The sequence below is a fragment of the Hibiscus syriacus genome, unplaced genomic scaffold (assembly GCF_006381635.1).
Source record: "Hibiscus syriacus cultivar Baekdansim isolate YM2019G1 unplaced genomic scaffold, ASM638163v2 tig00110911_pilon, whole genome shotgun sequence".
NCBI classification, from domain to species: domain Eukaryota; kingdom Viridiplantae; phylum Streptophyta; class Magnoliopsida; order Malvales; family Malvaceae; genus Hibiscus; species Hibiscus syriacus.
In genome coordinates this window covers 1,190,095-1,205,395 of record NW_024062910.1, presented here as the reverse complement: position 1 = coordinate 1,205,395, position 15,301 = coordinate 1,190,095, and the positions used below count along the sequence as shown (strand labels likewise).

At 33.1% G+C, this 15,301-nt stretch overlaps 1 protein-coding gene across 1 annotated transcript; it reads right to left on the bottom strand.

Moving 5' to 3' along the window:
• Positions 1-11,486: 11,486 nt before the first annotated feature.
• LOC120146300 (probable aquaporin TIP-type RB7-5A) lies at positions 11,487-12,631 on the bottom strand. The gene is made up of 3 exons (XM_039159901.1): positions 12,448-12,631; positions 12,006-12,256; positions 11,487-11,900 (listed from the first exon to the last, which is right to left on the bottom strand). Exons 1-3 carry the CDS (start codon positions 12,572-12,574, stop codon positions 11,526-11,528), a joined length of 753 nt encoding a protein of 250 aa, XP_039015832.1. The 5' UTR covers positions 12,575-12,631; the 3' UTR covers positions 11,487-11,525.
• Positions 12,632-15,301: the final 2,670 nt, after the last annotated feature.

Genomic DNA, 15,301 nt, shown 5'->3' with positions numbered 1-15,301 from the left:
AACGTCCCCTTGTTCTTGGCGATAACCACAAACTACAGGTGAGTGAACCAAACCGACCACTTTACAGTACAATGATAATTTAATTCAATCACACTCGAGTTTTGTGGTGAGTATTGTAAATAAATTATTTTCGAGTCATGCCCAACTAATGTTAACTTTTTTCTGGGGGAAAAAGAGATATCTGACATGGGAAAGAATTTCAATTACTCGGTGGTCTGCATGATGGATAGGGGGCACAAGGGATGCATGCATCTTATTAAGGTTATTATTAGGGATGACAACGACTAAGTGGGTCAGATTTTTGGCCACTCAGATTTAGTCATCCATAGGTATTATAACAACTTGGTCATACTTAGTAACCTCAAGTGACAATATAAGAAAACTTGCTTTGTAGCTAAACTTCTTTCATTTTTGTGCATATTTTCTAAATTAAGGTCTTTGGACACTTGTTTGACCTTTCATTTAGCATTTGATTTCCTTGTAGTATCATCATTTGTCAGGTATTGTTGCTGTCTTAACCATTCTATCTGTTTCTTTGCTATGATGGGTGGTATGGAATTTTCTTCTGGACATTGTAATGCAAGCGTTGCTTCAGCGTATCACTATGATATCATGGACAATATATATTATCAAAGACTTGATGTTAGCATATCTGTTTCCTTTTATATGTTTTTTCATAAGTTTTGATATATTAAAATTTATTGTAGTGGTATGACATTAGTGGTTTTATATGTTTTTCATATGTTTTGATATATTCATTAATAGTAATATTTTCACTAAAGTTGTTGTTTGTTTAATTATGATATTATGCCCAGGAGAAAATTAAATAATTTACGGATTGTTCGAGCTTCTCAAGAGGAGGAAGACTTTCAAAATCAACTTCAAGATATGATACAGATGATGCGGCAAAATCAACCCCAAAAACCACCATCTTATTTGTTATTTTAGATATATGCTTTGTTTATTCTAGTTAACAATGTTGAACTACATTATATTTCACTTTAATGTAAACTTTGATTTATTATTATGGATTTCAAATTTGTTGTTATGGATTTCAAGTTTATTGGATAATGCTACAAGTTAAAATTTTTAATTTGGTTAATAAAATAGCAGAAAACAACATTTGAAAAATCAATTTTAAATAGCGGCGTTTGTATAAAAAAATGTCACTAAATACATAGTCAATACCGACATTTGTAAAACAAAACGCCTCTAAAGTACAAGATCTTTTGCGGTGCTTCTATAGAAAACGCCACTATATATTTAGTCAATAGCAGCGTTTTACATTGACAAACGCTACTATATTAGAACGTTTAGCGAAGTTTTTGGGAACAAACGCCACTAAAGAATAGATAAATAGCGGCGTTTAACGTTCACAAACGCCACAAACTTTTGCGGCTTTTGTTTTTGCGCCACAAGGGTTTTTAGCGGCACTTATAAACGGCGCTATATGACTAATAAAACGCCGCTAGAAATCTATTTTGTTGTAGTGTATAGCACCTACTGCAGCTCCTTTAAATATCCTATAAAATCTTCTATGGCCTTAAAAAATCGAGATGTAAATTAGGTATCACAAATTTTGTAGTTTTAGATTATTTTATCAAATTATCTTGTGTAGTTTAAAAAGCCTTAGTTATTTCTGTAATTATTGTGGAAAAAGTTGTATATGTCTAACTAGAAGTGAAACTACTGTAATGTATAATCATTTGAAATGTTGTGTTAAACATCCATTTAACAAGATAGATGAAAGACAGCAAAATTTATATTTCAATTTAAAAAAGGGTGGGAAGAAAATTTCAGATTCAGTTGTTTGGAAATTTAATAAATACTGATATCTAGGATTTTCGGATATTAAAATGCTGACTTGTGTCTTGACCTATCAAGTTTGGGTACTTACAAGTCCGGTATCCTAAAATTTGGGTACACGTATTTTTAGATTATGGGTATCTAATTCATAGTTTTTATTTAAATTATATTATTTTAAAAAAATACATGGAAAATAATATAAAATTTAAAATTCTATAATACATAATCTGTAACACCGCAACCCGTACCCAATCCAAATACAAGTCTGAGGTGTCACGTTGACTTTTCAAACCTTGACACTTCAAGAAAAACCCCGAGGAATTTAAAACTTTGTTTAAAACAAAATACTTTAATTTACATAAAAGAGACCACAAAATACAAACTTGATCAGAGTACTCTTAATTAACGACTTATTACATGCCAACACTCTATACACAACAAAACATACTTTGTCGATTACTTCTGATCTGATCTTCTAGTAATAATACTGTCCTTGCCACTTCTATTCTTGCTCTTCACGTTTCTTGGTACCTATGTGTAAATCACTTACACGCTAAGTCATAGACTTAGTGAGCAATAAATAAACATGTAACAATAGATTCATGAAAATGCATTCTTACCATTTGATCATGATATTTCAATATGCATGGATATATTTCCTATGACATATATAATCAGGTCATGCACACATGAAACTTACCTTTTTGCATCATTTTCACTTTAATTTATATTTCAATTGTTGTTGTTGTTGTTGCCCATGTATATTATTGAGAATAGAGGTATGTGAGTACATTGAGGTTGTGCACCAATGCTGTCACCACAGCTCGTATAAATTCCCTCATGGGGCACCGAACATTTGTTCAGTATTTGTCCCGAAGGACTGCTATATATGTCCCGTAGGACCACTACGTCCCTAAGGACTACGTCCCGAAGGACTACAATACCCTCGACTCTTGGCATGCCAACTATACCTATAGTTCTCGTATCATATACTATGGGCATTTATTATGAATATATTTCTCATCACTTGTTCTTTCTCTTCTGTCAGATACTACATGTATATGTAACCATATATTTCATATCATATCACATATTGCATATTCATATGTCATTTCATATATTCACATAGCTTAATTCATTTCACATTGGTCATATCTCATAGCATATATCACATATGCATATAATCATGTATATCATATCATATATCTTATGTTTTATGCTCTTATGTTTATGCATATCATGTATTCATGTACATATAAGAATCACATATCAAATAACATTTTAGGAGTCACTTCTTACCATTGTAACTCCATCATTGGCTCATCGCAAGCCAATGTTCGTTCAATAATATAAGTACAATTAAAATTGCACTCACCTTAGCCTTGCTTTGATTCGATTATAATCCTTTGATTATTCCAGAACTTGTTTAGGCTCAATATCTACATAAATATATCATTTCAAAACAACTATCATAAGCCTAAACTTTAAACTTGATGTTAATAACTTAAATCGGTTTAATGAATCAAATTCCATTTTTTTCATTTAGGGGGGAATCGATACACCCCCAGGGGAAATCTGTCCCCCCTGGACATACTGGAATTTTCGTCCAAGAGGGGGAATCGATTCCCTTCATAGGGTATCAGTTCCCTCTACCCAGAAATTGTATTTTAACCCCGAAAATCATCAATTCTTCACTTAATTCTTCTATTTTAAACCCCTATCATGTCATTAAACTCAACTACCATTACTTAAACCAACTTATATCCATGAAAATCATCTATAACTTCAAAATCCTATCCTTCATATATAATTCAAGAATCATACTCAAACTTCAATATGTTCTAAATAAAATTCTAACACTTCATATTCCTTAATTAGCATGATGACAAGTCAAATTTAACTTCAAATTCAACTTATCAACTCTTTTCCATGATTTCATATAAAAACTCGTTTTCTTAAATCTTTTATAACTTCTTCATCTTTTGATTATAAGACAACTTAAGCTTTCCTTAAGCTTAGTTATCATCTAATGATCAAAACCTAACCTTTAATTTAACAAATAACCAACAAATCAGAAAACCCTTACCTTTACCTAGCTTCCATGGTTGGGAGAAGAAGGAAGAAAGAAGAAAGAGTTTTCAGATAACTCTTTCCCCCACCCCCACGTGATTCATTCATAATATTGGGGGGAAAATATCTTTCATGCTAAATGACCATTTTTCCCTTTACTTCTTTTAATAATTACTAACAATCCTTCCAGATAAATCATTGAATTATCCAATTATTCTACTTTAATCACGAAATTCTGAAGTTTTACAATTTAGTCACTAACCCGTATTTTGGGGTGTTACAAATCTCTCCCCCGTAAGAAAATTCGTCCTCGAATTTTCATTATACAAAGAGATGGGGATATTGAATCTTCATGTCCTCTTCACGTTCCCACGTCGCTTCTTCCACCTTGTGATTTCTCCACAACACTTTGACTAATGGAATAGTCTTGTTCCTTAATTGCTTGACTTCATGAGCCAATATTTGAACAGGTTCTTCCTCATAAGTCAAATCTGATTGAACTTCGATATCTTTGGTAGTCACAATATGAGATAGATCGGATCGATATTTCTTAAGCATGGAGACATGAAAGACGTTGTGGATTTTCTCCATTTCAGGTGGCAAAACCAATTGATATGCCACTGGTCCTACTCTCTTAATGATTTCATATGGTCCAATAAACCGAGGAATCAATTTTCCTTTACGTCCAAATCTCAATACTTTCTTCCACGGAGACACTTTCAAGAACACTTTTATCTCCGATTTGAAACTCAATTTCTTTTCTTTTTAAATCAGCATATGATTTCTGTCTATCAGCTGCAGCTTTCAGATTATTCTGAATGACTTGGACTTTCTCTTCCATTTCCTGAATCAACTCAGGACCAATAACTATTCTATCTTTAAGTCCATACCAATTCAAGGGTGTAAGACATCTTCTCCCATATAAAGCTTTATAGGGAGCCATTTTGATGCTTGACTGATAACTATTGTTGTATGCAAATTCAGCAAGTGAAAAATATTTTTCCCACGATCCTTTAAATTCAATAACACAAGCTCTTAACATATCCTCCAGAATTTGGATAGTTCGCTCAGACTGACCATATGTCTGAGGATGAAACGTTGTGCTAAAATTTAGTCTTGTGCCCAATGATCCATGTAAAGACTTCCAAAATCGTGACGTGAATCTAGGATCTCGATCAGAAACAATGGAAATAGGTACACCATGTAACCGTATAATCTCTCTGATATACAACTCAACATATTTATCCATAGAGAAATTAGTTCGTACCGGAATAAAATGAGCTGACTTAGTTAACCTGTCTACAATCACCCATATTGAATCTCTTTTGTTCGGAGTTAAAGGCAACCCCGTCACAAAATCCATTGTTACATTCTCCCATTTCCATTGAGGAATTGAAATTGGTTGTAACAGTCCCAATGGAACCTGATGCTCAGCTTTGACTTGTTGACAAGTCAAACACTTTGATACAAATTCTGTAATGTTTTCTTCATTCCCAGCCACCAATATCGACTCTTGAGGTCCATATACATTTTGTTTCCTCCTGGATGCATCGTCAATGGACTACAGTGAGCTTCCATTAATAAATCATTCTTTAATTCATTAACATCTGGAATCACTAGCCTCTCTTGATAATATAAGTTCCCATTAGTTTTCATCTCATAATCTGTACATTCTCCATTCTTTATTTGCTGCAACTTCTTTGAACACTTTTCATCTTTAGCTCGTAAGGCTACAAACGTCTTTCGACTTAAAGCATCCACTACCACATTTTCCTTTACGGGATGGAAATCAATCACAACATCATAATCCTTGAGAAATTCCACCCATCTTCTCTGTCTTAAATTTAACTCTTTCTGAGTCATCAAGTACTTTAAATTTTTTTGATCTGTATACAAGTAGCATTTTTCACCATACAAGTAATGATGCCAGATCTTTAAAGCGAACACTACTACAACCATCTCTAGATTGTGTGTCGGATAATTTTTCTCATGCAGTTTTAATTGTCTCGAAGCATAGGCCACCACATTTCTTTCTTGCATTAATACACATCCCAAGCCATTATGAGACGCATCACTATACACTACAAAGTCCTTGCCAGACTCAGGTTGGACTAACATTGGAGCTTCTGTCAAAATCTTCTTTAACTTTTCAAAACTCTCTTGACATTCTTGAGTCCAAAACAAATTTTACTTCCTTTTTCAACAGTTTAGTTAGGGGTAATGCTATGATCGAAAAGTTTTTAACGAACCTTCGATAATAACCAGCTAACCCCTGAAAATTTCGAACGTCTGTCACATTCTTTAGAACTTCCCACTCCAGAATAGCTTTAATCTTTTGAGGATCCACTCGAACTCCTTCTGCAGAAATTACATGTCCAAGAAATGTCACTTCATTAAACTAGAATTCACATTTAGAGAATTTAGCATAAAGCTTCTTGTCCTCGTAAATTCTGCAAGACAATCCTCAAATAAGAACTATGCTCTTCCTCTGACTTTGAATATATTAAAATATCATCAATGAAAACCACCACGAACTGATCCAAATAGAGTTGAAAAATTATGTTCATTAAATCCATGAAAGCAGCTAGTGCATTCGTAACTCCAAACGGCATTATAATAAACTCATAGTGACCATATCTTGTTCTAAACGCCGTCTTTAGAACATTTTCTCTTGAATCTTTAATTGATGATAACCTGAACGTAAATCAATTTTTGAGAACACTGAAGCTCCCTTTAATTGATCAAATAAATCATCAATTCGGGGAAGTGGATACTTGTTCTTGATGGTCACTTTATTGAGTTGTCTGTAGTCAATGCAGAGACGCATTGAACCATCCTTCTTCTTAACAAATAAAACTGGAGCTCCCCAAGGTGATACACTTGGTCTAATAAAACTTTTGTCCAGCAATTCTTGTAATTGAATTTTTAATTCTTACAACTCTTTTGTAGCCATCCTGTATGGTGCCATTGCAATGGGCGCTGTTCCCGGCATTATCTCAATCTGAAATTCTACCTCTCTGTCCGGAGGTAAACCTGGCAATTCTGAGAAAATACATCAGAGAACTCTCTAACGATAGGAATTTATTCAATCTCTTTGTCTTTGGCTCTTCCATCCAACACACTAGCAATGAACCCTTGACATCCTTGTAACAATAACTTCTTTGCCGTCATCACTGAGATCACATTTGCCAATGGATTCCACCTTTCACTAAACACCATGATTTTTACCTCTTCTGGACTTCTCAACGTTACTCTTTTCAGTCTACAGTCGACATTAGCATAATAACGATATAACCAATCCATTTCCAGTATCACTTCAAATTCTTCAAAAGGTAATTCCATCAAATTAGCAGGAAATTCAATTCCATGAATTCGTATGGACACCCTCGACTCACCATTTATGCATTGTGTCCTAACGGATTCATCACTATCACCTCATTGTTAGTAGCTTCTAATTGAATGTTCAATTCTCTCACTAACTTACTAGTAATGTATGAAAATGTAGAACCCGTATCAATCAATACCATAACCCATTTATCAAACAACAGGAAAATACCTGTTATAATCTCCGGGTCATCCCGATCCTCATTGGTCCTGAGATTATACACTCGAGCAGTTGAACGTATCTCTTGTTGAGCAGAGGACTCTGACTGATTTCTTCCTCTGCCTCTACCTCTTCCCCTTTGGCCTGTAGAAATAGACCTCTCTGGTTGTGCAGATTCATCGACTACTCTAGGACAATCCCGAACAAAATGTCCGGTCTCCCCACATCTAAAGCAAGCTCCAGAAATCCTTCTACATATCCCAGAATGATTCTTTCCACAATGTTGGCATTATCTATCTTGACTCTGGTTAAATCTCCCAGCTCCAGATCCTGCTGATTGAGTTTGTATGCCTCTCATCAGATTTGATCCTCTAGCTGAGGATACCACTGACTCCGATCTAGCTTGAGGATACCACTGTTTGAGTTCTTGAATTTTCAAATCTCTCATTCTGAGCTCTTTCCAAAGCTTTGGCACGATTGACTACCTCTTAAATGAGGATAGATTCAATACAATCAACATCTCCTTCAACCGAGGACGTAACCCCTCTATGAACCACTCACAAGCATCCTTCTCAGTAGGAACAAGCTCGGCAGCAAAGCAACTCAACTTATTGAATTCACACTCATACTCATACAGTGTGATTCCATTGCTTCAGATTCATGAACTCTTACTTCATTTGTCGAACAAATTGATCTCCGATGTACTTATGTTTGAATTCTTCTAAAAACAATGACCAAGTTACTTGGGCGTTAGTCATCCTCAATGTAACATTGGTCCACCAGATCCTTGCTTGTCCTCTCAACAAGGAAATTACTCATCTAGCTTCTCAGCATCGGAACAATGAAGTCCCGTAAGCATGACCTTCACGTCATTAAGCCAAAGGTCCGTAGTAACAGGACCTTCATCGGCTTCCCCTCTAAACTCTGGAGCTCCTAATCCCTTCAACTCTTTCGCAACATTCATTTTTGGAGTTGAAGTAACAGGAGGTTGAAAACGCATCAATACCGCATCTAAAGTTCTAAAGAATACATCTTGATCATTCACATGCACTCCAGAGGGTGTCTGTTCTTCACTCTGCCTGGCCAGGGTAGGTAATTACTGCTTTCAGCGGGTATCATCTCCCACTTCATTTCTAGAACTACCTTGTCCGGACATCTATAAAACTACAATCATAGAGTTCTATTAGCACAACAGTATACTTACTATTCCATCAGATCAGAAGTTTTCACTATTTTGTTGGCATGTATACCTTATAAAACACTCAAGACTCCGGTTTATGCCAAGAATCGACTAAACCTTAGCTCTGATGCCATTAACTGTAACACCCCAACCCGTACCCAATCCGAATACGAGTCTGGTTTCACATTGACTTTTCAAACCTTGACACTTAAAGAAAAACCCCAGGGAATTTAAAACTTTGTTTAAAACAAATACTTTAATTTACATAAAAGAGACCAAAAATACAAACTTGATCAGAGTACTCATAATTAACGACTTATTACATGCCAACACTCTATACACAAATACATACTTTGTCGATTACTTCTGATATGATATTCTAGTAATAATACTGTCCTTGCCACTTCTATTCTTGCTCTTCACGTTTCTTGTTACCTACGTGTAAATCACTTACACGCTAAGTCATAGACTTAGTGAGGCAATAAATAAACATGTAACAATAGATTCATGAAAATGCATTCTTACCATTTGATCATGATATTTAATATGCTGGATATATTTCCTATGACATATAATCAAGTCATGCACACATGAAACTTACCTTTTGCATCACTTCACTTTAATTTATATTTCAATTGTTGTTGTTGTTGTGTCCATGTATATTATTGAGAATAGAGGTATGTGAGTACATTGAGGTTGTGCACCAATGCTGTCACCACAGCTCGTATAAATTCCCTCATGGGGCACCGAACATTTGTTCAGTATTCGTCCCGAAGGACTTCTATATATGTCCCGTAGGACCACTACGTCCCGAAGGACTATGTCCTGAATGACTACAATACCCTCGACTCTTTGCATGCCAACTATACCTATAGCTCTCGTATCATATACTATGGGCATTTATTATGAATATATTTCTCATCACTTGTTCTTTCTCTTCTGTCACATACTACATGTATGTGTAACCATATATTTCATATCATATCACATATTGCATATTCATATGTCATTTCATATATTCACATAGCTTATTTGATTTCACATTGGTCATATCTCATAGCATATATCACATATGCATATATCATGTATATCATATCATATATCTTAGTTTCATGCTCTTATGTTTATGCATATCATGTATTCATGTACATATAAGAATCACATATCAAATAACATTTTAGGAGTCACTTCTTACCATAGTAACTCCATCATTGGCTCATCGCAAGCCAATGTTCGTTCAATAATATAAGTACAATTAAAATTGCACTCACCTTAGCCTTGCTTTGATTCGATTATAATCCTTTGATTATTCCAGAACTTGTTTAGGCTCAATATCTACATAAATATATCATTTCAAAACAACTATCAGAAGCCTAAACTTTAAACTTGATGTTAATAACTTAAATCAGTTTAATGAATCAAATTCCATTTTTTTCATTTAGGGGGAATCGATACCCCCCCAGGGGGAATCTGTTCCCGGGGAATCGATACCCCCCAGGGGGAATCTGTTCCCCCTTCATATACTGGAATTTTTGTCCAAGAGGGGGAATCGATTCCCTTCATAGGGTATCGGTTCCCTCTACCCAAAAATTATATTTTAACCCCTAAAATCATCAATTCTTCACTTAATTCTTCTATTTTAAACCCCTATCATGTCATTAAACTCAACTACCATTACTTAAACCAACTTATATCCATGAAAATCATCTATAACTTCAAAATCCTATCCTTCATATATAATTCAAGAATCATACTCAAATTTTAATATGTTCTAAATACAATTCTAACACTTCATATTCCTTAATTAGCATGATGACAAGTCAAATTTAACTTCAAATTCAACTTATCAACTATTTTCCATGATTTCATATAAAAACTCGTTTTCTTAAATCTCTTATAACTTCTTCATATTTTGATTATAAGACTACTTAAGCTTTCCTTAAGCTTAGTTATCATCTAATGATCAAAACCCAACCTTTAATTTAACAAATAACCAATAAATCAGAAAACCCTTACCTTTGCCTAGCTTCCACGGTTGGGAGAAGAAGGAAGGAAGAAGAAAGAGTTCTCAGATAACTCTTTCCCCCACCCCCACGTGATTCATTCATAATATTGGGGAAAAATATCTTTCATGCTAAATGACCATTTTGCCCTTTACTTCCTTTAATAATTACTAACAATCCTTCCAGATAAATCATTGAATTATCCAATTATTCTACTTTAATCACCAAATTCTGAAGTTTTATAATTTAGTCACTAACCTGTATTTTGGGGTGTTACATAATCCACCCATTAAATTTAAAAATTAAAATTACACAATTAAAAGATAAAACTTATTAAAAAACAAAATTAAGTTTGAAATATTTTTAAGTTAAAAGAAATAATATGAGAAATAATTTAGATTGTTAGAGTAAAATAATTAAAAAATTAATAATTTAGAATGCTATGGTAAAGTACTTTAAAAAATTAAGAATTTAGAGGGTTGGGATGAAATAATTTGAGAATTAGGAATAAAAATTCTAATATAAAATAAAAATAAAAATATATAAAGATCCAGGTATCGGGTTGACATGTACCTGATTAAAGGATATTTTGTAACTCACTTATGACTTGGAAATCCGAGAAAAATAACGTGTTGGATATCCGATCTGTAAAATTAAGTATTTTCATTATAAATATATGATATTTTTTAATTAGGTTGACGGATTGAATATTTTTAAACACCCCTATAAACTGTAATTGCACGAAATAATTGTGTTCATGGGGTAAAACATTAAAAAATAAATTAGAGAAAGAGGATTATGAAGGGAAATATTTACATTTCCTTATTAACAAGTGCACACTTTTTTTGTTCCCGCCCATGAAAAACACCCACAGAAAAAGAAATCAAAGCATTTAAGACAAGTGCAAAAACCATAAACAAATTTAAGCATAGTCTTCAGAAGCTGGGGCTGGTGAATATGAGCCAATGAAAATGTCACCATAAATCAGTCCAGCTAATCCTCCACCAATTAATGGACCAACCCAGTAGATCCAGTTATCAGCAAAGTTCCCACTGACCACAGCTGGTCCAAAAGAACGTGCTGGGTTCATTGAACCACCACTGAATGGACCAGCGGCTAAGATATTGGCACCCACGATGAAACCAATTGCAATGGGTGCAATAGTTCCAAGTGAACCCTTTTTGGGGTCAGCTGCCGTAGCGTAGACCGTGTAGACCAAGGCAAATGTTACCACAATTTCCATCACAAGGCCTTCGACTGCGTTCATTCCTGCAGCAACGCCGTGGGTCGGTACGCTCTGCAAAGCATAAAATCCATTGAAGATTAATATTGTTTTCTCATACACCTTCGGGTTTGGACCGATCACCATAAACGTAATGCAATTGAAATAGTTATTCCTTACCAATCCGTTGGTGACAAACTGAAGGAGGAGACAAGCGACAATGGAGCCGAGACATTGAGCAATCCAATAGAAAAGGCCAGTTAAGATGGTGATGTTTCCTCCAACAGCCAACCCAAAGGTGACGGCTGGATTCAAATGGCCACCTGAGATGTTGGCTGCAATGGCTACTCCAACAAATAGGGCAAATGCATGAGCCACCGCTACGGCTACAAGACCTTGTGGGTCTAGTGCTGCATCCACCGTCAGCTTCCCTATAGAGATTTAGAACCACCGAAGGTTAATAATCACTGTAATATCTTTTGAATAGTTTAGGGTGATTATAAGATAAAATCTAATTATAATATTCTATAATTATTAAAATCATACATACAACTTGCATATGTTACTACTCGAATCCAGAATACCATAAGTAAATTCGGTAATGATCATTTAAAATACTTACCATACGCAATAGCCGATCCAACACCAGCAAAGACAAAAACCAAAGTGGCAATGAATTCGGCTAAATAAGCCTTGAGAGACCCAACGCTGAAAGAATCACCGATGCTACCGAAAGCGATCTTAACCATTTTGGCTCCTAAACAAAAACCAAAGATTGAAACTCTCAAAAGATGACTGAGAAACTCTTAGTTGTGACTGACATACAAAGAAGCCGTTTAAATAAGGCTTAATACATAGTAGGTTAAGAAAAGAGAGCCATCCCGGCACCGACTATTGACCTACATAGCTTAACTCCCACCACATGATTGGCAACCGACCAGCCGCCTTATGATAATTTATATGAAATTAAAAAGCGTAAGACAGCTTAATAACTATTAGTTTATGAAGAAATTGACAATGTTTTTGTTTTTAAATAACTCTCAAGGATAAGTATGTATGTGATGGAATATTATGCTCCATTGTATTATTTTTGGTTGTCCTCGGGTTTTTACGATTTCGCCCTAATTAATTCGGACTGATTTAGATTGCATTTTTGGTTTTGATAGCGAGTCTCTTAGTAGGGATTTTCTATATATATAAACTCAAACTCAAAATTTACTTAAGTGATATCAAATTGCTTACTACTTCAACTAACCTGTTGATATTCTCGATCGTATTATTGTTATAGGTTTGATGTCATTTTCCTAAAAGGCCTTTTTAAATGAAAATGGCGTTGTTGGAACAATAATGCTAATGATTATTATAGTATTTTAAAACAAGGGATTGGGGTGGATGGTTAATAATTATGCATATTAATAAACCTAGTCTTCTTCAAAACAGTGATTAATAATTTTAGTTCACGTGATTTCTTTTTAATTTTTAAAAAATATATTTAAACTACATAATATTAAACAAACCAAGTAATTTTAGTAATTAAAGGGATAATTATTATTTCTAGAGATCTCAAGTATAAGCACGACGTCTGTAGAGATATTTGAACTTTGATTGATAAATAATTAAAAATCTTTCAAACAGTATTATCTTATAATCACAAATTAATTGAAAATACCACAACATTATTATATGACAAATTAATTAAAAATCTTTCAAACATGTATCTGTAGGATTTTCTTATTTCATTACACGTATATTTCTTTGTTGAAAAAAATGTAAATTTCATTAGTAGATTTAATATTTAATTTAAATTCATATTTCTTTTGATTATTTTAAATTAAGAGATATTTATCTCTTTAACATGAATATTATTATAATAATTATTTTTTTAGAATATGTCAAATTAAGAGGTATTTATTATCTATTTAAATTTAAATATTAAAAGATAATGATCAGGTTATAGGGGAGCACCCTGAACTAAGGGGCCCACTTTCTTTAAAGGCCCCTATTTTTTAAAATTTTATAAAATTGTCCTTATTTTTTAACTTAATAAGGGTCACTATTGTTTTTTAATTTTATAAAATTAGCCTTAATAATTAAAGGCCTTTAATATTTTTCAAACTTTATAAAATAATTCATTTTTTATCTTTATAATTGAGGTCCCATAATTTTTTTTTATAAATGATCTCACTTTTTACCTTTAAATCGAGGGCTATTATTTTTTTCGATTCTATAAAATTCTCAATTTTACGTCCTTTCTCTTTCTCTATGAGTAATTCATTCAACTTTGAATTAAGTCTAATCATTTTTTTTATCTTTATCAAATGTCATTCTTAAATTTATATATATCCTTTAAATCTTAGTCTTCTTCAATCTTAATCTAATGGTAAAATAATATATTATTCTTCATTTTTTTTATTTATTGTTCAAAATCAAACTATATATCATATTCATATTCAATATATTATTCTCTTTTAATTGTATTTAAGGTGTTTTCTTAATAGAATAATACAAAAAATATGTTTGACAAAATTTGATTATTTTTTCTATAGTTTACTAATATAGTATTAATATTTGTAGAAAAGATTCTCAATTATTTGATAATGAATGTTCAAACACCCTATAAATATCATTATGCTTGAATCTAGAATCTCTAAAAATAACAATTATCTTTTTAACTAACGAAGTTGCTTCATTCTTATAATTATATTTAATTTTAAATGGACGAGATCACAATTAAGAACTACTTAGTTGATTAGTTATCTAGTGATTGATGAAGTCGTCATAATGGTGGATTATTTTTTTAGGCTTGCGAAAATAAATTTTAAATGTTTTTTTGAATTAATAATGATATTTAATGTATTGACCGACTAATTCAGATTGGACACTGCAAAGGCAAAGGTGAGCCTCCCAACTCAGCTTGCTCAATTCGCAAATGCTAAGGTTCGAACATCCAACATCGCTTAAGGAATCTAGTGCTCGTCCTACTAAACTCACTGATTATCGATAATTTTTAATTTTTTTTTTGAAAAAGAAGCTTTAAATGTTTTTATTTTTATTTTATGTTTGGGCTGATTAGTGGAGCTTTTGATTACCCTCTTCCATATAGTGGAAACACTTTAGATTGAAAATTTATTTTGTCAGAGTTTAAATATTACTTTACCTAACATCAGTTTGCACTTGAGGATGTTTGATTAATTGATGCAATATTTTTCATATCTACTAAACTCCAACTGAAAAATGAAATTAAATAAAATTTTTAGACTTCAATTTTACCAACTCGCCAATGCCTAATTGGTGGGTTAATTGATTTTCCAATTGATTATTTTATTTAGTAAACAAAGGCTTTCAATTTTATATAGTTATTAATCATTTATTTTATTTTTGATATAAGTTCGAATTCAGAAAATTAAAGTGAGTACACCTCAAAATTTAAAGTGTTTCATGATGCCTTGTATGTCATGTGTGGATGCTCGATTACT